Source organism: Heliangelus exortis, chromosome 2 (genome assembly GCF_036169615.1).
Source record: "Heliangelus exortis chromosome 2, bHelExo1.hap1, whole genome shotgun sequence".
NCBI classification, from domain to species: domain Eukaryota; kingdom Metazoa; phylum Chordata; class Aves; order Apodiformes; family Trochilidae; genus Heliangelus; species Heliangelus exortis.
In genome coordinates this window covers 1,254,437-1,280,445 of record NC_092423.1, presented here as the reverse complement: position 1 = coordinate 1,280,445, position 26,009 = coordinate 1,254,437, and the positions used below count along the sequence as shown (strand labels likewise).

The 26,009-nt window shown below is 59.2% G+C and overlaps 2 protein-coding genes across 2 annotated transcripts in view; both read left to right on the top strand.

The window, feature by feature from the left end:
* NBEAL2 (neurobeachin like 2) overlaps window positions 1-13,215 on the top strand; it is a 39,196-nt gene extending 25,981 nt beyond the window's left edge. The window contains 30 exon segments of the mRNA XM_071734522.1: window positions 95-136; window positions 272-570; window positions 649-827; window positions 905-1,064; window positions 2,484-2,621; window positions 2,760-3,065; window positions 3,261-3,410; window positions 4,480-4,637; window positions 4,719-4,843; window positions 5,067-5,187; window positions 5,273-5,430; window positions 5,839-6,047; window positions 6,049-6,174; window positions 6,806-6,901; window positions 6,983-7,107; window positions 7,193-7,333; window positions 7,426-7,556; window positions 7,645-7,754; window positions 7,869-7,986; window positions 8,092-8,189; window positions 8,273-8,389; window positions 8,479-8,568; window positions 8,677-8,786; window positions 8,866-9,038; window positions 9,310-9,404; window positions 9,503-9,619; window positions 9,697-9,858; window positions 10,411-10,559; window positions 10,648-10,783; window positions 12,730-13,215. Of these exon segments, the coding sequence (XP_071590623.1) occupies window positions 95-136; window positions 272-570; window positions 649-827; window positions 905-1,064; window positions 2,484-2,621; window positions 2,760-3,065; window positions 3,261-3,410; window positions 4,480-4,637; window positions 4,719-4,843; window positions 5,067-5,187; window positions 5,273-5,430; window positions 5,839-6,047; window positions 6,049-6,174; window positions 6,806-6,901; window positions 6,983-7,107; window positions 7,193-7,333; window positions 7,426-7,556; window positions 7,645-7,754; window positions 7,869-7,986; window positions 8,092-8,189; window positions 8,273-8,389; window positions 8,479-8,568; window positions 8,677-8,786; window positions 8,866-9,038; window positions 9,310-9,404; window positions 9,503-9,619; window positions 9,697-9,858; window positions 10,411-10,559; window positions 10,648-10,783; window positions 12,730-12,834 (4,244 nt within the window). The 3' untranslated portion in view covers window positions 12,835-13,215.
* A 1,027-nt stretch (window positions 13,216-14,242) lies between these two features.
* On the top strand, window positions 14,243-24,519 carry LOC139791957 (D-serine dehydratase-like). The gene is given in 9 exon segments (XM_071734518.1): window positions 14,243-14,753; window positions 17,188-17,337; window positions 18,989-19,275; window positions 20,634-20,820; window positions 22,269-22,390; window positions 22,502-22,514; window positions 22,516-22,683; window positions 23,475-23,580; window positions 23,747-24,519. Coding segments are annotated over 9 exon segments (1,143 nt in total). The 5' UTR covers window positions 14,243-14,733; the 3' UTR covers window positions 23,837-24,519.
* The last annotated feature ends 1,490 nt before the right edge of the window (window positions 24,520-26,009 follow it).

Below are 26,009 nucleotides of genomic sequence, written 5' to 3'. Positions count from 1 at the left end.
GGACTCCTTGACGTAGAGCTTGGTGAGCGTGTCCCCTGCCAGCCCAGCAGCACTCTGCCGAGCTGCTTCACCATGTCCCCTGCAGAGGACGTAGCTCCACCAGTGGAAGAGCTGCAAGAGCTGGATGTCTTCCTGCCTCTGGGCTACGAGGCCTCGGACCAGGAGCTCTCCGAGGGCTTCTCCGACCACTCCATCTCCCCGAGTGGTCCCACCAAGTCCTTCCACTCCTACAACTTCAAGTCTTTTGACTCCTCCGACCGGGCCAGCCGCTCGTCCTCCAACCCGGGTGATGGTCCTCCCTTTGATGGTGTCTACCACCCACTCTCACCCTTCTCCACCTCCCCCTTTGACCTGGGACTCGACCTGGCCAGCAGCAGCTCCGTCACCACGGCCGAGAGCGGCGCGCAGACCCCCGCCAGCGGCCCTGGCACCCCCTCACCCCTGGAGAGCTTCAAGCCCTTCCCAGGAATGCGAGCACGCAAGAGTTCCAGCCTCTCCAACGTCCTGGATGAGAGCAGCTACCAGGACACCTTGCCCAGTGACAACATCTCCAACACCAGCAACCCCCAGGTGAGCCCCAAACCGTCGTGCCTGACCCCTGGGCTGTGCTGGACTCTGGACCTCTCACCCTTCTTCTCCATTTGGCAGCAAACACCCGAGGAAGAGCTGTGCAACCTCCTGACCAACATTGTCTTCTCGGTGACCTGGCGTGGGGTGGAGGGCTGGGATGACACAGCATGGAGGGAACGTGGACAGGTCTTCTCCGTCCTCACCAAACTGGGCACAGCGTGCGAGCTGGTGCGGCCTCCCGATGAGATCAAGCGCAGGTGAGTCCTGCCCCGGGGTCCCAGGTGGGTGCATCCCAAGGGAGAACCACCCTATGGAGCTTCCTGCTCTCCCACAGCCTGCTGGAGATGATGCTGGAGTCAGCGCTGACGGATCTGAAGGAGTCAGGACCAGCTGCCCTGCCTGGCTTCACCCACAATGCCCTCAAGCTGCTGCGGCTGCTCCAGGACTTCTTGTTCTCTGAAGGACACAACAACCAGGCCCTGTGGAGTGAGAAGGTGGATGGGCATGGGTGGGGGGTCCTAAACCCAACCTCTGAACCCTAACGCTGACCCCAGATGTTGGCCCTGAACCCTGCCCCTACCTGCAGCCTTTGAACCTGACCTTAGAAAATAACCTCAGCCTTAACCCTGACCCATAACCAGTAAATTCAACCCTAACACCAACCCAAAACCAGTAAATGCAAACCTAACCCTGACCCATAACCAGTAAATCCTTAATCCGAACCCATAACCAGTAAATCCAACCCTAACGTTGACCCATAACCAGTAAATCCTTAATCCTAACCCATAACCAGTGAATCCAACCCTAACCTTGACCCATAACCAGTAAATCCTTAATCCTAACCCATAACCAGTGAATCCAACCCTAACCTTGACCCATAACCAGTAAATCCAAACCTAAACCCAACCCTGACCCATAACCAGTAAATCCCACCATAACTAGTAAATCCAAACCTAAACCTAACCCTGCCCTATAACCAGTGAATCCAACCCTTAACCCTAACCCCACAATCTTAATCTAAACCTAACCCTGTACTCTAAATGCTAAAACCTAATCCTACCCCTAACTCATAACCAGTGAATCCAACCCTACCCCTTCTTGTAAACCCTAACCCTGACTCTAAGTTCTAATCCTTAACCTTAACCCTACACCCTTGCCATGAACCCAACCCCCAGCCCTATACCCAAAGCCCTAAACCTAAATCATAACCCTAACTCAACCATACCTCCTAAGTCTTAACCCTAAATCATAACCCTACAAGCTTTACCATAAACCCAACCCCCTAACCCTACACCATAAACCTAACTCAACCATACCTCCTAAATCCTAATGCTAAACCTCCAGCCTTGCCTCAGACCTCAAACCTAATCCCATCCCCTAACCCAAACCCTTAACCCTAACCCTTACTGTAAACCAAAATCCTAATCCTATACCCAAGACCTAGTGCAGAATGTAGGAAACTAACCATACCTCCTAAATCCCAACCACTAGCCCTACATCTTTTCTGTAAAGTGCAGTCCTAAACCTTAGCCCTCACCCCAATCCTCAGCCTTGATCCTGACCCTTGGTCCCTTAATCCTAGCCCCTTGGTCCTGACCCCTTGGTCTCGATCCCTTGGTCCTGACCCTTAATCCTAATCCCTGGTCCTAACCCCTTGGTCCTAACCCCATACCTTTAACATAACCCCACACCCTCAAGTCCACCCCACAGCCCTCAAGCCAAACCCTGCTGAGACAGAGGCAGAGGTAGGGCCCCAACTCATGACTAAACCCAACCCCATGTCAAGCAAAGCCCCGAGGGTAGTTGGGTGACAGGGACACCCCTGGTGATGGCTTCATGTCCAGCCAGCTGGGGAGGTGAGGGGGTGCAGAGGTGGGTGAGGGGCTCACTGTGTGTTGTGTGTGTCCCCAAAGATCTACGAGGGGGTGAGCAGTCTGCTGGACAAGCTGGGTGTCTGGTACCACCTGGCCAACGGCACCTCCGACCTCAAGGAGATGGCCCAGACAGGTCTCCGTATCCTGGTTGGCTACATCATGCTGCAGGACCCCCAGGTGGGTCAGCCCTTCCTGGGGCTCAGGGTGAGACCCTCAGCCCGTGGTGCAGGTCGGGTGATGTCCTGTGTCCCATCTGATGTCCCGTGTCCCATCTGATGTCCCGTGTCCCATCTGATGTCCCGTGTCCCTTCCCAGCTCCACTCCCTGGCCTACGTGAAGCTGCACAGCCTGCTGCAGACCTCCTCGGCCCCCAAAAAGGATGAAGCCTGCTACCTCCTGGGCAAGCTGGAGACCCCGTTACGCCGTTCCTTGGACACCAAGTCAGAGACCTTCTCCTGGCTGGTGCCCATCATCCGAACCCTGATGGACCAGTGCTACGAGACCCTGCAGCTCCAGCTCTTCCTGCCCTCCCTGCCCCCCACCAATGGCAGCCCCACGTTCTACGAGGACTTCCAACTCTTCTGCACCACCCCGGAGTGGAGGAGCTTCATCGAGAAGCACGTGGGTGCCACAGGGCAGGGGGTGGCATCACCACTGAGGGAACCTCATCCCAGGCTTAAAGACGGGTGGCAGAGTCAACCTCATCACTGGGTTGGAACAGCGAGGGTTGGGATGACCCAGGGTGGAGGTGTTCATAGGATGGGGGGTTCCAAGCCCTGTGAACACCTTTCCCTCTCATCCTGGTTCTCTTGGTAGGTGCAGCCCGCCATGGCCCAGTTTGAGATGGACACCTTTGCCAAGAGCCACGACCACATGTCCAACTTCTGGAACGCTTGCTACGATGCCATGATGAGCAGTTCCCAGCGGCGGGAGCAGGAGAAGGCAGCCAGCCACAAGATGTTCCAGGTACTGCCTGCTCCTTGTCCCTGGGATGTCACCCTTGGGACCCCGAGGGTGTGTTCCTCACCCCAAGGATGTGCTTCTTGCTCTGGAGATGTCACCCTAGGGACGTGCTGGGGGACAATAATCCTGGGGATGTGCTGCTCGTCCTAGAGACGTGGTTCTAGGGATGTGCTCCTCATCCCAGGAACATCATCCCAGGGATGTGCTCCTCATCCCAGGAACATCATCCCATGGATGTGCTCCTCATCCCAGGAACATCATCCCAGGGATGTGCTCCTCATCCCAGGAACATCATCCCATGGATGTGCTCCTCATCCCAGGAACATCATCCCAGGGATGTGCTCCTCATCCCAGGAACATCATCCCAGGGATGTGCTCCTCCCCCCAAGGATGTGCTTCTCACTCTAGAGATGTCACCCAAGGGACGTGCTTCTCTCCCTGGGGACATTAATCCTGGGGATGTGCTGCTTGTCCTGGGGACACCATCTTGGGGATGTGCTCTCCCTCTGGGGAGATCTTCAGGATGTGTTTCTCATCCTGGGGACATCATTCCAGGGATATGTTCCTCACCCTGGGTGCATGCTCCTCACCCCAGGGTCATCTGCCAATGACATCATCCTGGGGATGTGCTCCTTGCCCTGTGGATATCATCCTAGGGCCATGCTCCTTGACTCAGGGACATGCTTGTCACCCTGGGGACACTAATCCTGAGGATGTGCTCCTCATCCCAGGGATGTCATCCTAGGGACATGCTTGTCACCCTGGGGACATTAATCCTGAGGGATGTGCTCTTCATCCCAGGGATGTCATCCTGGGGATGACGTGCTCCTTACCCTGGGAACATTGCCCTCAGGAAGTTCTCCTCACCCTGCAGACATGGTTCTAGGGATGTGCTCCTCACCCCAGGAACATCATCCCAGGGATGTGCTCCTCATCCTGGAGACATCATCCTGGGGATGTCCTTCTCACCCAGAGGACATCATCCTGGGGATGTTCTCCTTGGGGATTTCACTCCATGGACATGCTCCTCAGCTCGGGGATGTCCCCAGCCCCGATGTCACTTTTTTGGCAGGAGCTGGTCCTGGAGCCAGCAGCGAAGCGCGCCAAGGCAGAGAACGCCCGGCACGCCAACGTGCTCAAGCAGTCCAACAACCACCACAGCACCGTCCTGAAGCAGTGGAGGTCCCTCTGCCGCCTCCTCACCTCACCCCGCTCTGCCTGGGCCGACCGGTGAGCTCCCCATCTTGGTCTCCCGGGGGTGGTGACACAGCTGGTTGTCCCCAGGGTGCCTCACCCTCACCTGTCCCTCAGGAACCCACCAGAAGTTCGCTGGAAGCTCTCGAGCGCGGAGACCTACTCGCGGATGAGGCTGAAGCTGGTGCCCAACGTGAATTTTGACCAACACTTGGAGGCCAGTGCCCTACGGGACAACCTGGGTGAGGCTGGGGGGGAAGGAGGGCACCCAGGGGTCCCCCCAGTGCTGTGGTCAAGGGAGGACCACGGTCAAGGGGGTGCCACCATTTGGATTCATGTGGTGGTGTTGAGGTGGGAGCTGCTATGGATTCTGTTGGAGTTGGGAGTAGCGTGGGAGATCTTCACTGGACCTGTCCCTCACCCATTGGTGGCTGGAGGTGTCTGCTGACCCCCTCCTCATTTCAGGAGCTGATCACCTCCACAACCCCCCCGAGTCCCTCCCACTCGCCATGGCCAAGGAGGCCAAAGTGAGCGAGCTGGAGGATGACCAGCTGGCCGAGGAGGACCTCCCCGTCCTGGACAACCAGTGAGTGTCCCCATCCCTTGCCATGGCACCGTCTCACCGAGGTCGGGGGTGTCACCGGGGTCTCCTCACCCCCGGTGTCACCCAGGACTGAACCCAAGGAGCAGAACCAGCGGGAGAAACTGGTGGTTTCAGAGGACTGTGAGCTCATCACGACGGTGGCCGTCATCCCCGGCCGCCTGGAGGTGACAACCCAACATGTCTACTTCTACGATGGCAGCAGTGAGAAGGAGGAGACAGAGGGAGGTAACATCACCTGATCTTTATGGGGGGGGTCCCCATAAACCCAAGAGGAACCTCTTACCCAATCCCATCTTCTCCAGATGTAGGGGGGTCCCTGCAACAAGGTGGGGTGAGGAACCTCTTACCAATCCCATCTTCTCCAGATGTGGGGGGGCCCTACATCAAGGTGGGGTGAGGAACCTCTTACCCAATCCCATCTTCTCCAGATGTGGGGGGGGTCCCTGCAGCAAGGTGGGGTGAGGAACCTCTTACCCAATCCCATCTTCTCCAGCAGACCATCACGCTGGGTGTTGGCCGTTTTTGGGGTGGGCTTCTTCCAGCCCTGACGGGGGTGATGCTGACCTCCATCCCTGCTTTGGGAATGGAGCTCTGGGTGGATGGTGACCCCTCTGTGCCCCCTCCTCTTGGCAGGGATTGGCTATGACTTCAAACGTCCCTTGTCCCACCTGCGGGAAGTCCACCTTCGCCGCTACAACCTGCGCCGCTCCGCGCTCGAGCTTTTCTTCATCGACCAAGCCAACTACTTCCTCAACTTCAAAAAAAAGGTGGTGAAGCCCTTCCCTTCTCCACCCAAACCCCTCCCAGGGCCATAACACTGTCCAACCAACCTCTGACCATGTTCTCCCCACGTCCCACCAGGTGAGGAACAAGGTGTACTCTTGCATCCTCGGCCTGCGTCCCCCCAACCAGATCTACTTTGGCAGCCGGTCACCCCAGGAGCTGCTGAAAGCCTCGGGGCTCACCCAGGTACCAGCCACACCTTGTGCACCCCAACTCCGTGACTCCCCTTCCTGGATGGCAAAGAGAGGGTGCCAGAATGGGATGGAGGTGGCTATGGGATCATGAGTCATCATGAGTTGGAGTCGACCGTAGGACCAGGGATGGGCAGAGGATGAGGATGGCCGTGGCACCCAAGATGGCCATGGGGTTGGGAAAGCCATGGGATCAGAGATGGTTTGAAACCAGGGATGGTGATGGGACCAGGGATGGCCGTGGATATTGGAGATGGGTCCAAAGATGGCCAGGATGAGGATGGCCATGGGTTGGAGATGGCCACAGGACCAGTGATGGCCATAGGATGAGGATGGCCATGTGACCCAAGATGATCATGGGGCCAGGGATGATCTGAGACCAGGAGTGGCCATGGGACAGAGGATGGTCATGGGACCAGAGATGGAGATGGCTGTGGGACCAAGGATGACCATGGGAATGTGGGCAGCCATGAGACCAGGAATGGCCGTGGCACCAGAGACAACAAGAGGAACAAGGGATATCTGTGGAACCAGAGATGTTCTGGAAACAGGAACAGCCATGGCTGGGGTTGTCTGCCCCATCTCCTGCCCCTTGGTCCACCTCAACCACCCTCCCTTCTCTCCAGAAATGGGTCCTGAGGGAGATCTCCAACTTTGAGTACCTCATGCAGCTGAACACCATCGCGGGGCGCACCTACAACGACCTCTCCCAGTACCCTGTGGTGAGCCCCGTGTCCCACCAGCGTCCTGCCAGTGACCCCGTGTTCCCCCCCAAGCCTCACCCACCTCCTACCCCCTCCCAGTTCCCTTGGATCCTGCGGGATTACGTCTCGGAGACCCTTGACCTCACCAACCCATCCGTCTTTCGGGACCTGTCCAAGCCCATTGGGGTGGCCAACGAGCGGCACGCCCGGGACGTGAAGGAGAAGTGAGTGTCTCCAAGAAAGGAAGGATGGAGGACGTGGGGGACCTCATGGCTGGCTCCTGGTGGACCTCTCCCCCGTTGTCCTCAGGTATGAGAGCTTTGAGGACCCCACGGGCACCGTGGACAAGTTCCACTACGGCACCCACTACTCCAACGCGGCGGGCGTCATGCACTACCTGATCCGCACCGAGCCCTTCACCACCCTCCACATCCAGCTGCAGAGTGGCAGGTGGGCACCCATCACGTGGGCCACGAGGAGGGGGACATCGAGGTGGGGGGTGGGATGAGGAGGCTCCAACCAGATGTCCTGTGCCCACCCAGGTTTGACTGCTCGGACCGGCAGTTCCACTCGGTGCCGGCGGCGTGGCAAGCCCGGATGGAGAACCCCGTGGACGTCAAGGAGCTGATCCCTGAGTTCTTCTACTTCCCTGAGTTCCTGGAGAACCAGAACGGTAAAGGCCCCCCCCATCGTGGGGACAGCACCCCTGGGAGCAGGGTGGGGATCAATGTCCCTCACCCCACTGCCTGCCACGCCTGCAGGTTTCGACCTGGGCTGCCTGCAGCTCTCCAACGAGAAGGTGGGGGATGTGGTGCTGCCCCGCTGGGCGCGCTCCCGCGAGGACTTCATCTACCAGCACCGCAAAGCTTTGGTGAGATGGTGGAGCCCATCCCAATCCCTCCTCTGCTTCCACGCCTGGGTGGGGGTTGTTCCAAGGCAAGGGGTGGAGATTCCTGGCTCACCCTGATGCCCCATCCTTGGCCAGGAGTCTGAGTACGTCTCAACCCACCTCCACGAGTGGATCGACCTCATTTTTGGGTACAAGCAACGAGGCCCGGCCGCCGTGGAGGCCCTCAATGTCTTCTACTACTGCACCTACGAGGGTGAGCTGTGGGGCTGGGAGGGGGGGGGGGTCACCTGGCACCTGAAACCCCATCCCCACCATGACCACCACCATCCCCACCCACCACGACCACTCCCATCCCCAGGGGCCGTGGACCTGGATGCCATCGCCGACGAGACGCAGAGGAAGGCTCTGGAGGGCATCATCAGCAACTTCGGGCAGACGCCCTGCCAGCTGCTCAAGGTAGCTCATGCCCTTGTCCCCACCCAAAAAATAGCCCTTTTGGGGGGCCACCTCCTTTCTCATGGGTCCCCTGACCCTACCAGGAGCCCCATCCTGCCCGGCTGTCAGCGGAGAGCGCTGCCCGGAGGCTGGCCCGCCTCGACACCCGCTCACCCAACGTCTTTGAGAACCTGGACCAGCTCAAGTCCTTCTTTGTGGAGGTGAGGACAACTTCAGGGGAGGTCCTTGGCCAGGACTGAGTGGGTGGTGGTGGCCAAGAGGATGCCCACTGGTTGCTGTCTCCCCACAGGGCATCAGTGATGGGGTGGCCCTGGTGCAAGCCGTGGTGCCCAAGAACCAGGCACATTCCTTCATCACTCAGGGATCACCCGACGTCCTGGTGAGTGTGAGGAAACTGAGGCAGGGGTGTGTGCTGCTGCCTGGGACCAAACCCCAGGAGGACTCCAGTGGTTGGGGCTGTGTCACCTCCACCATCATCTCTGCCCAGGTCACCGTGAGTGCCAATGGTTTGTTGGGGACCCACAACTGGTTGCCCTACGACAAGAACATCTCCAACTACTTCAGCTTCACCAAAGACCCCACTGTCTCCAACTCAAAGTGAGTGGACGTGTGGTCCCCAGAAGTGCCACCAAACCCACCCGTGGCTCTGCCACCATCCCATCTCCCTTCCCACCAGGACCCAGCGCTTCCTGCAGGGCCCCTTTGCTCCCGGTGTGGATCTCTGCTCCCGCACGCTGGCCGTGTCCCCTGATGGGAAGCTGCTCTTCAGTGGGGGACACTGGGACAACAGCCTTCGTGTCACCTCGCTGGCCAAAGGAAAGGTCGTTGGGCACATCACAAGGCACATAGGTACCTCCTCCACTGATGAAGATCAGATTTAACCTCAATGAGTTTGTAGGGCCATAAGGGGAAGCAGGGGACACGCGAGTGGGCAGGGGACGTCCCTCAGCGTCCCCTCTTCTGGGGACAGTCAAGGCTCCATCTTGGACCTGGGGTGGGGTGAGAGTTAGCAGCATCTCCACACCCCAAAACACATCTCAGTGCCACCCCATGGGGTCAGGATACCAAGCAAGGTGTGGGACAGGCACAACAACTCATGGTGTCCCTCTGGGTGTCACAGATGTTGTCACCTGCCTGGCGCTTGACCTTTGTGGTATCTACCTCATTTCTGGGTCCCGGGACACCACCTGCATGGTCTGGCAGGTCCTACAGCAGGTAGGAGCTTGCCCCCTTGACACCCCACGCTCCAGATGGAGTGGCTCGTGGTGGGAGCTGCCACCAGGTCACTGAGGTCCCCGTGTCCCCAACGGCAGGGTGGGTTTTCCAGCGGCTTGGCCCCCAAACCCGTCCAGGTCCTGTATGGCCACGACGCCGAGGTGACCTGTGTGGCCATCAGCACCGAGCTGGACATGGCAGTGTCAGGCTCCAGGGTAAGTTGGGGTGGTGGGGTGGGCAGTGGGGTGGCCTGTGCCACCATCCCACCTCCTGTGTCCCCTTCTTCCTACAGGATGGCACCATCATCATCCACACCATCCGCCGGGGGCTCTTCATCCGCTCCCTGAGGCCACCGGGTGAGATGTCCCCTCCTGCCATCCTCTCCCACCTGGCTGTGGGTCCAGAGGGGCAGGTGGTGGCCCAGACAGCCGTGGGTCAACGAGCCTGCTTGAAGGTATGTCCAGGTCATAGAATCATAGAATCCTAGAATGGGCTGGGTTGGAAGGGACCTCAGAGCTCATCAAGTCCAACCCTTGCTCCACTCCCCCCGTGGTTCCCAGCCCATGGCACTGAGTGCCACATCCAGGCTCTTTTGAAATATCTCCAGGGATGGAGAATCCACCCCTTCCCTGGGCAGCCCATTCCAATGCCTGAGCACCCTCTCCAGAAAGAAATTCTTTCTAATGTCCAACCTAAACCTCCCCTGGCACAACTTGAGACCTCTTGTGCCCTCTTGTCTTGCTGAGAGTTGCCTGGGAAAAGAGCCCAACCCCCCCCTGGCTCCAACCTCCTTTCAGGGAGTTGTAGAGAGTGATGAGGTCTCCCCTGAGCCTCCTCTTCTCCAGCCTCAACACCCCCAGCTCCCTCAGCCTCTCCTCAGAGGATCTGTGCTCGAGTCCCTTCACCAGCCCAGTTGCCCTAGTCCCCTAGTTGCCTGGTGTCCCCCTGTCCCCTCCCTTGTCCCCACCAGCGTGTCTTTGTGTCCCCTCTTGGCTGTGTTTTGCAGGACAGGTTCTCCTTGCACCTCTACTCGGTGAACGGGAAGCACCTCTCCTCTGTCCCTCTGGATGAGGAGGTGACAGCCATGTGCCTGACGGAGGAGTTCGTGGTGCTGGGGACCATGCAGTGCAGGCTGGAGATCCGGGACCTCCAGAGGTGAGGGCTGACACCCACCCACCCTGTCCCACCTCGGTGTCCTCCTCAGGGACAGGGGTCCCCATCCCAGCTCTCCCCTTCTCTCCAGCCTCAGGGCAGCCGTGGCCCCCGTGCCCATGAGGGTGCCCGTCCACAGCGTGTCTGTCACCAAGGAGAAGAGCCACATCCTGGTGGGCTTGGAGGATGGAAAACTCATTGTGGTGGGGGCTGGGCAACCTGCTGAGGTGAGCATGGACCCCCCCAGGCCATGGTGTGTGTGGGGGGTGCCTTGGTGTCCACTGGGTGCTGCTGGGGTGGGGACCTCTGTGTGTCCTGCAGAGGGGACAGAGGTGGCATGGGGTGAGGGAGATACAAGGAAGGGAATATGGGAAAGGGAAGGGGTGGGGATGGAAAGGGGATAGGGATGGAGGAAGGGAAGGGGTGGAGATGGAGGTGGAGATAGGGAAGGAGGTGGAGGTGGAGGTAGAGGTAGAGGTGGAGGTGAGATGGAGACAAGGAAGGTGGATGGAGGGCTGGAGATGGAGATAAGGAAGGGGATGAAAATGGAGGTAGAGGTAGAGGTGGAGGTGAGATGGAGACAAGGAAGGTGGATGGAGGGCTGGAGATGGAGATAAGGAAGGGGATGAAAATGGAGGTAGAAGTGGAAGTAGAGATGGAGATAGGGAAGGTGGAGGGTGGTGGTGATGGAGATAGGGAAGGAGGTGGAGACAGAGTTGAAGGTAGAGAAGGGTGGAGATGATAAGGGGTGGACAGTGATGAAGGGTTGGGAAAGGATGGTGATGAGGATCTGGAAGGGGATGAAGAAGCAGATGGACACTTGGGATGGAATGGGGATCTGGAAGGGGATGAGGGTGGAGATGGAGAAGAGACTGGGGGTCTGGAAGGGGGTGGAGATGGAGAAGGGAATAAGGGTGAGCATGGAGAAGGGATGGGGGACGAAGAAGGGGATTGGGAGTTGGAAGAGGAGGAGGAATGGGTACAGAGAAAGGGATGAGGATCTGGAAGTCAATAGCCAGGGAGAAGAGATGGAGGAGATGAGAATCTGGAAGGGGATGGAGATGAAGAGTGGGCTGAGGATGGGGATGGAGAAGCACATGAACAGGGGGAAGGGGATGAAGATGGAGGAGAGGATGAAGATGGAGAAGCAGGGGGGGGTGGGATGGAGAAAGGGATGGGATCTTCTGGAAGAGGAGAGAAAAGAGGATGGGGAAGGTGATGGTCATCTGGAAGGGAATGGAGAAGGGGATGAGAGGGATGGGGATGAGATGGAGAAGGGGATGGGGATGAGATGGAGAAGGGGATGGTCTTCTGTAAGGGCATGGAGAAGAGGATGGGGATGGAGAAGGGGATGGATGGTTTTCTGGAAGGGGATGGAGAAAGGGATGGGGATGAGATAGAGCAAGGGATGGAGAGGAGATGGAGAAGGGGATGGTCTGCTGGAAGGGGATGGAGAAGGGGATGGAGATGAAGAAAGGGATGACTGGTCTTTGGAAGGAGATGGAGAAAGGGATGGGGATGAGATAGAGCAGGGGGTGGAGAGGAGATGGAAAAGAGGGTGGGGAGGAGATGGAGAAGGGGATGGTCTGCTGGAAGGGGATGGAGAAGAGGATGGAAAAGGGGATGGAGATGAAGAAAGGGATGAATGGGCTTCTGGAAGGGGATGGAGAAAGGGATGGGGAGGAGATAGAGCAGGGAGTGGAGAGGAGAAGGGGAGGATGGATGGATGGATGGATGGATGGATGGATGGATGGATGGACGGACAGATGGTCTTCTGGAAGGGGATGGAGAAGAGGATGGGGATGAGCTGGAGAAGAGGAAGGGGATGAATGGAGAAGAGGATGGGGATGAGCTGGGGAAGAGGAAGGGGATGACTGGGGAAGAGGAAGGGGATGAATGGAGAAGAGGATGGGGATGAGCTGGAGAAGAGGAAGGGGATGAATGGAGAAGAGGATGGGGATGAGCTGGGGAAGAGGAAGGGGATGAGCTGGGGAAGAGAAAGGGGATGAGCTGGAGAAGAGGAAGGGGATGAATGGAGAAGAGGATGGGGATGAGCTGGGGAAGAGGAAGGGGATGAGCTGGGGAAGAGGATGCTCTCCTGGACTGAGTGGTGATGGGAACACGGCTGTCACCGTGGCCCTGAGGTGTCTTTTCCATGTCCCCTCCCCCCCAGGTGCGCCCAGGACAATTCCACCGCCGGCTCTGGCGCTCCACCCGCCGCATCTCCCAGGTCTCGGCGGGGGAGACCGAATACAACCCCCCCGAGAGCAGAGCCTGAGGGGCACCCACCCCCCAGATCCCACCCCACGCCCCCCCGGGGGTCCCCCCAAACCCCCCCCGGGGGGGGCTCAGCCCCGCTCAGCCCGTGGCCTTATCCACCCCCCCCCAAAATAAGGGGGGGGGGCGCGTCCCCCCTGCCCACGGAGGGACGAGGGGGGGTGGGGGGGTGACAATGAGGGGGGGACCCCTCGCTGGGAAGGGGGGTGCTATGTCTGTGTGTGTGTGTGTGTCCCCTCCCGCCGTGCCCCGCTGGCCAGGAGCCGGATGGGGTGTCCCCTCCCCGCCCCCAACACCTTTTTGGGGTTTTTTTTGTTTTCTATCCATTTTTAGGTCTTTTACAGAAAAAAAAAAAATAATAATATATCGATGGGAAAAGAAATGGCCCCGGCCCCTCTCTGTGCCAAGCCCTCGCCCCCCTGTCACCTCCATCCCCCCCCTCGGTGTCACCTCCCACCCCCTCGGTGTCACCTTCTCCCCCCACCCCCTCGTGTCACCTCCCCCCTCGTGTCCCCTCCCCCTGTCACTGCTGGGGGGGGTCTCAGCAGTCACACACACGTGTCACGAGTTTGTAGGGGCTCAGCAGCCCCACACCCACACGTGTCACGAGTGTGAGGAGTCTCAGCAGCTGGGGGGGTCCCCATGTCATGAGTGGGGGGGGTCTCAGCAGCCACGGCCTTCCATGTCACAAGGTTTGGAGGAGGGGGGGGGAAGGTGTCTCAGCAGTCACACACGTGGCACGAGTGGGGGGGGGCTCAGTACCCACACACAAATCACGAGTTTTGGGGGGGTCTCAGCAGCCACTCGTCCCCGTGTCACAAGGTTTGGGGTGAGTGGGGGGGTCTCAGCAGTCACACACACGTGTCACGAGTGGGGGGGTCTTAGCTACTACATACACACACGTGTCACGAATGGTGGGGTTTCAGCAGTCACACACACGTGTCACGAGTGGGGGAGTCTCAGCAGAAAAACACCCGTGTCACAAGTGGGGGGGGTCTCAGCAGCCTCACACACATGTCACGAGTGGGGGGGGCCTCAGTAGCCAGACACCCCCTCCCCTGTCACGAGTGGTGGGGGTCTCAGCTGCTACATACACACACGTGTCATGAGTGGGGGGGTCTCAGCAGCCTCACCCCCTCCCATATCACAAGTGGTGGGGGTCTCAGCAGTCACACACAAATCACGAGTTTGGGGTCTCAGTAGCCACTCACACGTGTCACGAGTGGGGGGGGCTCAGTAGCCAGACACCCCCCCATGTCACGAGTGGGGGGTCTCAGCAGCCACACACACACGTCATGAATTAAGGCGGGGGGTCTCATCAGCCCCCCTCCCCGTCCCTAGCAGGGGCACAGCCGTGCTCTCAGCAGCCACCCCCACCCGTGTCACGAGCAGGGGTGGGTGGCCCCAGCCATCCCTCCTTGTCCCCAGGGACACGCTGTCCCCTGGGAGTGTCCTCTCCCGGCCCCGCCACCCCCGGGAGGCCCCATGCCCGGCAGCAACCTCTGTCCCCGGCCAAAGTTGGCTGCGGGTGCCCACGGTGTCACGTGGAGTGAGGACACCAGAGCCACCAGAGCCACCGGAGCCACCAGAGCCACCGGAGCCACCGGAGCCACCAGAGCCACCGGAGCCACCAGAGCCACCAGAGCCCCCGGAGCCACCAGAGCCCCCGGAGCCACCAGAGCCACCGGAGCTACCAGAGCCACCGGAGTCACCAGAGCCACCGGAGTCACCGGAGCCACCGGAGCCACCAGAGCCCCCAGAGCCCCCGGAGCCACCGGAGCCACAGGAACCACCGGAGCCACCGGAGTCACCAGAGCCACCGGAGCCACCTGAGCCACCGAACCCACCGGAGCCACCGGAGCCACCAGAGCCACCGGTCCGGGAGCCGGCGGGCAGAGGGATGGAGGGACAGAGGGACAGGTGGGTCAGGGTGCTGGGGGGGGACAGGGAGGTCCCCTCCCCACCGGAGGGGCTGGGTGGCCCTGTCCCCCCCTGGACCCAGAGAGGTGGCCCTGTCCCCAGATCCTGGGCTCAGGTGGCTCAGGTGGCCCATTCCTATAGATCCCACTCACAGGTGTCCCAGTTGTCCCAGTTGTCCCAGTCCCAGGTGTCCCAGGTGTCCCATTCCTATAGATCCCAGTCCCAGGTGTCCCAGTTGTCCCACATGTCCCAGTCCCAGATGTCCCAGTCCTAGGTGTCCCAGTTGTCCCAGCTGTCCCATTCCTATAGATCCCAATCCCACCAGTCCCAGCTGTCCCATTCCCATATGTCCCAGTCCCAACTGTCCCTGTTCCCCATGTCCCTACCCCAGGTGATCCTGTTGTCCCAGTCCCATATGTCCCCTCCCAGCTCTCCCAGTTCCATGTATCTCTGTCCCACTATCCCTGTCCCAAGTGACCCAGGTGCCAGAATCCCTTCTGTCCCAGTCCCAGCTGATCCTGGTGTCCCAGTCATCCCAGTCCCATATATTCCAGTCCTAATGCCCCAGATGTCCCCATCCCAGTTGTCCCAGTCCTATACATTCCAGTCCCAAGTGTCCTGTATATCCTAGTCCCATACGTGCCAGGTGTCCCAGTGTCCCATGTGTCCAAGTCCCATATATCCCAATCCCAGTTGTCCCAGACCCATATATTCCAGGCCCAGCTGTCCCAGTTGTCCCAGTCCAAGGTGTCCCAGTTGTCCCAGTCCTATACATTCCAGTCCCAAGTGTCCTCTATGTCCTAGTCCCACATGTCCCAGTTGTCCCAATCCCAGTGTCCCATATATCCCAGTTGTCCCACTCCCACGTGTCCCAGTCCCTGTATGTCCCCATCCCAGTGTCCTGCTGAGACCAAACCCCCCCCCCCAACTCTGTCCCCCCCCCCATTTTTGTGTCGTGCCCCCCCCCCCCACCCTGGGCTGTCCCAACCCCCCTCTGGGTGCCAGGTCCTTGGGGGGACCCCACCCAGGGACCCCCAGCAGCCCCCCTGGGTCCCCGGGTGAGGGGGGGGCAGATGAATGAGGGGGGGATGGGGGGGGCTGCAGGGATTTTTTTTTTCTTGGGGGGGGGGTAATAGGTACAAGTTTGGGGGAGGGGAGGCAGTGGGTGCAGGATGAGCCCAGATGGGTGCAAGGGGCTTTTTTTTGGTTTTTTCTTTTTTTTTTTTTTTTTTTTTTGGGGGGGGGGGGGCAAGGTGGGTGCAGGGTTTTGGGGGGTGGGTGCAAATTTGGGGGGGGAGGGAAAAGGGTGCAGGTTTGGGTGTGGGGTGAGCCCAGGGTGGGGGCAAGAAGGGTGCAAGGGGCTTTTTTTCTGTTTTCTTTTTTTTTGGGGGGGGGGGGCTGCAGGGTTTTGGGGGAAAAAATTGAGGGGGGGGGGGAAAAAGGATGCAGAGGTTGGTGTGGGATGAGCCCAGGGTGGGTTCAAGAGGGGTGCAAGGGTTTGGGGTTTTTTTGGGGGGTGCAAGGGTTTGGGGTTTTTTGGGGGGTGCAGGGGTTTGGGGTTTTTTGGGGGGTGCAAGGGTTTGGGTATTTTTGGGGGGGAGGCAAGGGTTTGGGGTTTTTTTTGGGGGGTGCAAGGGTTTGGTTTTTTTTTTTGGGGGTGCAAGGGTTCGGGGTTTTTTGGGGGATGCAAGGGTTTGGGATTTTTTTTGGGGGGTACAAGGGTTTGGAGTTTTTGGGGGGTGCAAGGGTTTGGGGGTTTTTTTGGAGTTGCGAGGGTTTAGGGTTTTTTTGGGGGGGTGCAAGGGCTTGGGGTTTTTTTGGGGGCGCAAGGTGGGTTTGGGGCTTTTTGGGGAGTGCAAGGGTTTGGGGTTTTTTTGGGGGGTGCAAGGGTTCGGGGTTTTTTTTGGGGGGTGCAAGGGTTTGGGGTTTTTTTGGGGTTGCAAGGGTTTGGGGTTTTTTTGGGGGGGTGCAAGGGTTTGGGGGTTTTCTTGGGGGGGTGCAGGGGTTTGGGGTTTTTTTGGGGGGGTACAAGGATTCGGGGTTTTTTGGGGGCTGCAAGGGTTTGGGGGTTTTTTTGGAGTTGCGAGGGTTTAGGGTTTTTTTGGGGGGGTGCAAGGGTTTGGGGTTTTTTGGGGAGGTGCAAGGGTTTGGGGTTTTTTTGGGGTTGCAAGGTTTTGGGGTTTTTGGGGGGTGCAAGGGTTTGGGGTTTTTTGGGGGGGTGTACGGTGGGTGTGGGGTTTTGGGGGAAAAATTGGGGTGGGGGGGGAAAGGATGCAGTTTTTGGTGCGGGTTTGGGGTTTTTTGGGGGGCGCAAGGTGGGTGCGGGGTATTTTGGGATGGGGGGAGGGAGAGTGGGTGCGGGTTTGGGTGCGGGGCAGGTTCTCTCCCTGCCCCTCTCCTCACTCCCTGTCCCCCCCACCCCAATAAGAACCAGGAGGTGGGTGGGGGTCCCCCTGGAGCTGTTGCCGACCCCCGCCCTGACCCTGGACCGGGCCAAGGTTCGGAACAACGCGGAGCGGATGCGGGAGCGGTGCCGGGAGCTGGGGCTGCGCCTGCGCCCACACCTCAAGACACACAAAACGCTGTGAGGGCGGCCCCCAGTACTCCCAGTATCCTCCCAGTATCCCCCCAACAGCTCCCCAGCACCACCCAATAGGCACCCCCTATCCCCCAATCTCCCCCGGTACCCCCCAGTACCCGTCCCGTCTCCCCCAGTATCTCCCCAGCCTCCCCCAGTATCCTCCCAGTATCCCCCAATCTCCCCCAGTAACCCTCAGTACCCATCCCGTCTCCCCCAGTGTCCCCCAGTACCCTCCCAGTATATCCCCCAGTAGCCCCCAATACCCATCCTGCCTCCCCCAGTCTCCCCCAGTACCCTCCCAATATCCCCCAATCTCCCCCAGTACCACCCAATACCCGTCCTGTCTCCCCCAGTATCCCCCAATGTCTCCCCAGCCTCCCCCAGTACCCTCCCAGTATCCCCCAATCTCCCCCAGTATTCTCCAAGTAAAGCCCAGTATCTCCCAGCACCTCCCCAGTTATCCACCAGTATCCCCCCAATATCCTCCAACATCCTCCCAGCAGCCCCCAGTATCCCCTCTGCATCCCAACAACTTCCCAGTATCCCCCCAGTGTCCCTCCCACTCTCCTCCGCAGTATCCCCATGATCCTCCCCAGTATCCCATCTTCTCCCCAGTATCCCCCTATATGCCCTCAAAATCTTCCCCAGTATCCCTCATCCTCCCCCCAGTATCCCACTACTTCCTTCCCCAGTATCCCTCCATGATCCTCCCCAGTATCCTTCATCCTCTCCCCAGTATCCCCCCTTTCTTCCCCAGTATCTCCCCACTTTCCTTCCCAGTATCTCCCACTCTTCCCCCCAGTATCCCCCCACTTTTCTCCCCAGTATCCCCACATATGCCCTCAGAATCCTTCCCAGTATCCCCCACCCTCCTCCCCAGTATCCTCCCCTTTCTTCCCCATTATCCCTCATCCTCTCTCCAGTATCCCCTCCCTTTCTTCCCCAGTAACCCCCACTCTCCCCCCCAGTATCCCCACACTTCCCTCCCCAGTATCCCCCCCTCTCTCCCCCAGTATCCCCCCTTTCTTCCACAGTATCCCCCACTCTCCCTCCCAGTAACCCCCACTCTCCCCCCCAGTATCCCCACACTTCCCTCCCCAGTATCCCCCCCTCTCTCCCCCAGTATCCCCCCTTTCTTCCCCAGTATCCCCCACTCTCCCTCCCAGTATCCCCCTACTCTCCCCTCCAGTATCCCCCACTCTCCCTCCCAGTATCCCCCTACTCTCCCCTCCAGTATCCCCCACTCTCCCTCCCAGTATCCCCCTACTCTCCCCTCCAGTATCCCCCACTCTCCCTCCCTGTATCCCCCCACCTCCCTGCCCAGCATCCCCCCCTCTCCCCCCCCAGTATCCCCCCTTTCTTCTCCAGTATCCTCCACTCTCCCTCCCAGTATCCCCCCACCTCCCTGCCCAGCATCCCCCCCTCCCCCCCCCAGTATCCCCACACTTCCCTCCCCAGTATCCCCTACTCTCTCTCCCAGTACCCCGCCTCCTCCCAGTATCCCCCCACCTCCCTGCCCAGCATCCCCCCTCCCCCCCCAGTATCCCCCACCCTCCCCCCCAGTATCCCCCTACTCTCCCCTCCACCATCCCCCACTTCCCTCCCAGTTTCCCCCCAGTCCTCCCAGCACCTCCTCACCGCCTTCCCTCCCCAGTGAAGGTGCCCATTTGGCCACTGGTGGCACTGGTCGGGGACTGGTGGTCTCCACGCTGGCTGAGGCTCAGTTCCTGGCTGCCGGGGGCTTCGATGACCTCCTGTACGGGCACCCCCTGCCCTGGGGGGGGACACAGCTCGAGGACTGCGTGGCCCTGGCCGAGAAGCTCCAAGCCTTCCAGGTCCTCCTGGACAGCCCCCAGGCCCTGGACCTCCTGTGCCAGCACCCCCTGCCCCCCGGGAAGAGGTGGTTGGTTTGGCTCAAACTCGACTGTGGGAACGGCAGAGGTGGGTGACCACCACCCCAAAAAAGCAGAGATGGTGTCTGTCCCCCCCCACCCAACAAAAAAAAACCCCAGGGATAGGGTGGGGGGGATGGAGAGATGGGTCTGCCCCGTGGGGTGCTCATCCAACCAGCCCTTGGGATGCTCTGTGGGGTGGGGTGGCCCATGGACCCCCCTTCTCCAGCCAGGATGGGGTGTTTAGGACCCCACCCCCCCCAAAATCATTCCTCAAGGATGCTCCATGGGGTGGGATACCCCTTGTCCCCCCATCCCCACCATCTCCAACCAGGAGACCCCCAAATTCTTCAAGGATGTTCCATGGGGTGGGATGCCCCATGGCCCCCCCAGCCTCACCATCTTCAACCAAGAGACCCCCCAGAGTCATTCCTCAAGGATGCTCCAGAGGGGTGAAGCCCCCTGTCCCCCCATCCCCACCATCTCCAACCAGGAGACCCTCAAATCCTTCTTCAAGGATGCTCCGTGGGGTGGGATGCCCCATGGCCCCCCCAGTCCCACCATCTCCACCAGGATGGGGCATTTAAGACCCTCCCCAAAGTCATTCCTCAAGGATGCTCCATGGGGGTGAAGCCCCCTGTCCCCCCATCTCCAACCAGGAGACCCCCAAATTCTTCTTCAAGGATTCTCCGTGGGTGGGATACCCCATTTCCCCCCCAGCCTCACCATCTCCAGCCAGGAGACCCCCATATTCTTCTTCAAGGATGCTCCATGGGGTGGGATGCCCCATGGCCCCCCCTTCTCCAACCAGGATGGGGTGTTTAGGACCCCCTCCCCAAAAATCATTCCTCAAGGATGCTCCAGAGGGGTGAAGCCCCCTGTCCCCCCATCCCCACCATCTCCAACCAGGAGACCCCCATATTCTTCTTCAAGGATGCTCCATGGGGTGGGATGCCCCATGGCCCCCCCATCCCCACCATCTCCACCAGGATGGGGCATTTAAGACCCTCCCCAAAATTATTCCTCATGGATGCTCCAGAGGGGTGAAGCCCCCTGCCCCCCCCAGCCCCCCCATCTCCAACCAGGAGACCCCCAAATCCTTTTCAAGGATGCTCCATGGGGTGAGATGCCCCATATCCTCCCCCAACCCCCCCATCTCCAACCAGGACACCTCCCCCCTCATTCTCCAAGGATTCTCCATGAGGCAGAGATGCCCCATAAGCCCCCCCCGATGGGACATTTCATCCCCACCACCCCAAACCCCATTCCCCCACCCCAAAAGCTGCTCCATGGGGGATGTGGGGAGGATGCCCCACACCTCCTCCTCACCCCTCCCTCAAGATGGGGTCCTCCAGCCCTCCCCCCATCTTGGGGGCACTCCTGGACTTCCCTTGTCCCCCCCCCCAGCTGGTGTCCGTCCCACTGACCCCGGTGCCCTCAGCCTGGCCCGGGCCATCGCCGAGGTGGCACCTGAGGAGGTGACACTGGTGGGGGTCTACGCCCACTGTGGGGACACCTACAGCTGCCAGGATGTCCCTGAGGTCCAAGCCATTGCCAGGGCCACCACTGCTGCTGTCATCGACTTTGTCACCAGGTGAGTGGCCTCAGCCCCAGGGGTGCCATAGAGTTAAAAGATTTTTTTATTTATTTTTTTTAGGGTTTTTTTAGGTTGTTTTTTTTTTTAGGGTTTTTTTGTTTTGTTTTTTTTTCATTTTTTTGAGGTGTGTGGGGGGGGGAGGTTGGGTCCAAGGTGTTGTCCCCACCCCACCCCATAAACCCTCAAAGCTTTGGCTGTAAATGCAAATCAAGCCCCTCATAAACCCAGGCCCCACAAAGCCCCCCCGGGGAGCTGGAGGATGTTGGTGGCTCCCGGGTCACCTTTGATGTGGGTTTGGTGGGGGGGTTGTCACCTCCCCCCCCTTGCCACGTGTCACCCTTTCATCTCCACGGGGTTCCTGGTGGGAACTGGGGATGGACGGGTCCTGCTGGTGGGAATTTGCAGGGAGGGGGGCAGAAGGTACTGAGACCCCAACCCCTCCAAAAAGGGCCACGTGCCACCAGCATCCCAGCCTGGAGTCTCCTGTCCCCCCCCCCCCCCCCCATCTGTTTGTGACACCATTTAGTGGTGGGGAAACTGAGGCACACACCGTCCCCTTGGATTGGGGGGGGGCACAGGGCACATCTGGGCTGTGGGACACATCTGGGAAGTTCTTGAGGACATCTGGGGCGGGGGGGGGTTGGAACATTTTGGGGTGGTCCTCAGGAACTTTTGGGGGATCTCTGGCACATCTGGTGGCACCTGGGACCATCTTGGAGGGGTCTCCAGCAGATCCTGGGGAGGTCTCACACATCTGGGAGTTCCCACAAACATCTGGGGGCTCCCAGAAACGTTGGGGAGGTGTCCAGGGGGGGTCCTGTGGCACATCTGGGGCTGCCAGGCACAGGGAGGAGAGTTTTGGCACATCTGGAAGGGTCTCCAGCTCCTGGGAGGGAGCTCTGACACATCTGGATGGCTTCCTGGGACATCTTGGGACCTTCCTGGCACATCTGGGGAGGGCTCTGCCACAGCTGGGTGGCTCCTCTGAACATCCAGGGGGTTCCCTGGGGCATCTCTGCCTTCAGTCCCACTCCTGGGGACCCAGGGGTGATGGCCCCACCTCTGCTGCTGCTCCCTGTGGTTCCTGGGGGTGAGGGATCCATCTCCCATCCCACTCCCCATGGTTCCTGGAGGTGATGGATCCATCTCCCATCCCTCTCCTCATGGTTCTTGGGGGTGATGAATCCATCTCCCATCCCTCTCACCATGGTTCCTGGGTGTGATGGCTCCATCTCCCATCCCTCTCCCCATGGTTCCTGGGGGTGATGGATCCATCTCCCATTTCCCATGCTTCCTGGGGGTGATGGATCCATCCATCTCCCATCCCTCTCCCCATGGTTCCTGGAGGTGATGGCTCCATCTCCCATCCTTCTCCCCATGGTTCCAGGGGGTGATGTTTCCCCTGGCCATTCCCTGCCCACTCAGGAGGTCCCACGTCCCCCCAGGCTGCGGCAGGTGGGTGTCCCTTGTCCCCAGGCCAGCATTGGCTCCACACCTTCCTGCAGCCACCCGGTGCCAGAGATGTCCCAGCTCACCGAGCTCCACCCGGGCAATTACCTCTTCTACGGTCAGTGGGGTCCAGACCCTCCCAAACCTTGGTGGGAAGGTCCCTCCGTGGAGTGGGGGACACATCCCAGCCTGGCTTTGGAACCCCCCCAGCACCCCCCTCTTTTCCCAGACCTGCAGCAGACCTTCCTGCCAGCTGGAGGAGGTGGCCATCCGTGTCCTCACCAGGGTCGTCGGTCACTACCCCCATCGGAACCAGCTCCTGGTGGACTGTGGTTGGGCTGCCCTCAGCCTCCACGGGTGGGACCAAGGACCCATGGGCTGTGCTGCCATCGAGGGACACCCCCAGCTCAGGTGGGGGATGGGCTCACCTTGGGCTGGGACCCCCCCCCCAGCAGCAGGAGGACACGGAGCTGCTGGAACCAGTGCAGAGGAGCTGCTGGGAGGGCTGGAGCAGCTCTGCTCTGGAGCCAGGCTGAGAGAGTTGGGGGTGTTGAGGCTGGAGAAGAGAAGGATCCCATGGGGAGACCTTAGAGCACCTTCCAGGTCCTGAAGGGGCTCCAGGAAAGCTGGGGAGGGACTTGGGACAAGGGCCTGGAGGGATGGGAGCCTGCGAGGGGGAAGGGTTTGGAGCTGGGAGAGGGGAGATGGAGAGGAGATCTTGGGCAGGGAGGGAGGGAGAAATTGTTTGGGGTGAGGGTGCTGAGCCCCTGGGTGCCCAGGTTGCCCAAGGAAGCTGTGGCTGCCCCATCCCTGGCAGTGTTGAAGGTTGGATGGGGCTTGGAGCCCCCTGGGCTGGGGGAGGGGTCCCCATGGAACCAGATGATCTTGGGTCCCCATGGAACCAGATGATCTTTCAGGTCCCTTCCAAGCCAAACCAGTCTGGGATTCTATGATATAATCCTAAAATTTGGTCTCTAAGGGACTCTCAGTAAAGCCTGAGCCTCCTGCAGCTCAACCTGAGGATCTTAAAGGTCTTTTCCACCCAAAAGCAGCTGATGATCCTCACCAACTGCAGATTTGCAAAGGTTTAGTGCCCCATTTTGAGATGTTTCTCAACATCTTGGGGGCTTGGAGCCCCCTGGGCTGGGGGAGGGGTCCCTGGGTAAGTTTTGAGGTCCCTTTAGGGTCTGGTGTCCCCACAGGCTGGTGGGGCTGACACAGGAGCACGGGCAGGTGGAACCCATCAGTGGGCAGCTGGATTTTGGGAGCTTCCCCTTGGGCACCATCTTGGCTCTCATCCCTTTCCATGTGAGTACCAACCACACCCATCCCCCCCACACACCATGTCCCCTTCCCCCCCCCCATCCCAAGAGATGTCCCCATCCCCCCCCATCCCAACAAATGTCCCCATGCCCCCCCGTCCCAAGAGATGTCCCCATGCCCCCCCACCCCAAGAGATGTCCCCACCCCCCAGGCCTGTGCCACCGCTGCCATGCACCCCGTGTACTACGTCCACGCGGAGGGGAAGGTGGTGGAGCTCTGGCACCCCGTCCGTGGGTGGTAGGGGGGAGATGGAGAGACCCTACAGCCAGAGACCTGGCACCCATGGGACCCTGAGAAGATGGAGAGACCCCGAGCCCCTGGAGACCCCAAGCTGATGGAGACCCTGAACTGATGGAGACCCCAAACCAATGGAGGCCCTGAGCCCATGGAGACCCCGTGACCATGGAGACCCCAAATTGATGGAGACCCCAAACTGATGGAGACCCTGAGCCCATGGAGACCCCAAACCAATGGGGACCCCAAACCGATGGGGACCCCAAACTGATCGAGACCCTGAGCCCCCGGAGACCCCAAACTGATGGAGACCCAAACTGATGGAGACCCTGAGCCCATGGGGACCCCAAACTGATGGAGACCCAGTGACCATGGAGACCCCAAATTGATGGAGACCCCAAACTGATGGAGACCCTGAGCCCATGGAGACCCCAAACCAATGGGGACCCCAAACTGATGGAGACCCCAAACTGGTGGAGACCCCAAACTGATGAGACCCCAAAGCAATGGGGATCCTGAGCCCATGGAGACCCCAAACTGATGGAGACCCCAAACTGTTGGAGACCTTGCACCAACAGAGACCCCAAACTGGTGGAGACCCCGAATTGGTGGAGACCCTGAGCCCATGGAGACCCCAACCTGGTGGAGACCCCAAACCAATGAAGACCCCAAACTGGTGGAGACCCCAAACTGATGAGACCCCAAGCAATGGGGATCCTGAGCCCATGGAGACCCCAAACTGATGGAGACCCCAAACCAATGGAGACCCCAAACTGGTGGAGCCCCCGAGGCTCTGGAGCCCCCGTGCCCCCCCCAGCCCCCCCGGGTCAATAAATCCGATTTCTCCTTTTCCAGCCCCATTCCCGGGGGGTTGGGGGGGTCAGGAGGGGACACCGAACCCCCCGCTGGGTCCAGTTGGTCCCGGTGGGACCGATACCCCCGAACCCCCAGGGAACGGGGAGGGGGCGGAGCTTCCCGTTGGCCACGCCCCTATCGCAGGGCAGCCAATGGGGGAGCGACCCGCCCGGCCCGGCCCCGGGGAACCGCGCCCACCGACACAGCCGAGCGGAGCCGAACCGGACCGAGCGGGGCCGAGCGGAGCCGAACCGGACCGAAAGAAGCCAAGAGGAACCGAACGGCCCCGACCCGGCCGGAGTGGGCGGAACCGAGGGGATCCGAAGCGGGTCGGGGCGGTTCGGAGCCGTTGGGAACGGAACCAGCGAGGCCGGGCCCGGTTCTGTGCGATGTGCTGGGAGCTGCTGGTCCTGCTGCTGCTGCTCTGCCCGGTGCGGGACCGGGACGGGACCGAGGAGGACGAGAGAACCGGGACGGGACCAGGGGGACGGGGATGGGACCGGGACGGGACCGGGACGGGACCGGGGAGGACGAGAGAACCGGGACGGGACCGGGATGGGACCGGGGGGGAGCACGGGGACCGGGATGGGACCAGGGGGAACCGGGCCGGGCCCGCGAGTTGTCCCGCTGGCTCCGGGACCCCAACCCGAGGCTCCTGGGGGGGGGCGAGCGGGGGGGTTCTGGCGGTTTTTTGGGGTGATTTGGGGTTGTTTGGGTTTGGGTTTAATTCTGCGGCTTCGAGTTCGTCCAAGTTGGAGTTTGGTTTGCTCCGGGCTGGAGCTTCGGTTACCGACTCCATCCCGGCCCGGTATTTATTTTATTTTATTTTATTTTATTTTATTTTATTTTATTTTATTTTATTTTATTTTATTTTATTCTTTTATTTTATTGCTGTTTCGTTCCTCTTTATTCCATTTCCTTTTACTTTCTTTCATTTTACTTTTTCCTTTATTTTTCTTCCTTTCCTTTATTACTTTATTTTACTTTCTTCCATCGTGTTTTTATTTCTTCTTCCTTCTCATTTACCTTATTCAATGGATCTTTGTATTTATTTAATTTCTTTTACTTTATTTAATTGCATTTTCTGTGTTACTTTGTTTTATATTTTATTTATTTTACTCTTTTATATTTCATTACATTGTAATATACTTTATTTTATTATTATTTTATTTTATTTTATTTTATTTTGTATTTTAATTTATTTAATTATTCTATTCTTTTTTATTTCTTTTACTACTATTTTATTTTATTCTATTTTATTCTCATTTTCTCTTTAACTCATTTACATCTTTCCCCTTTCTTTCCTTTCCTTTAATTTAATTTCT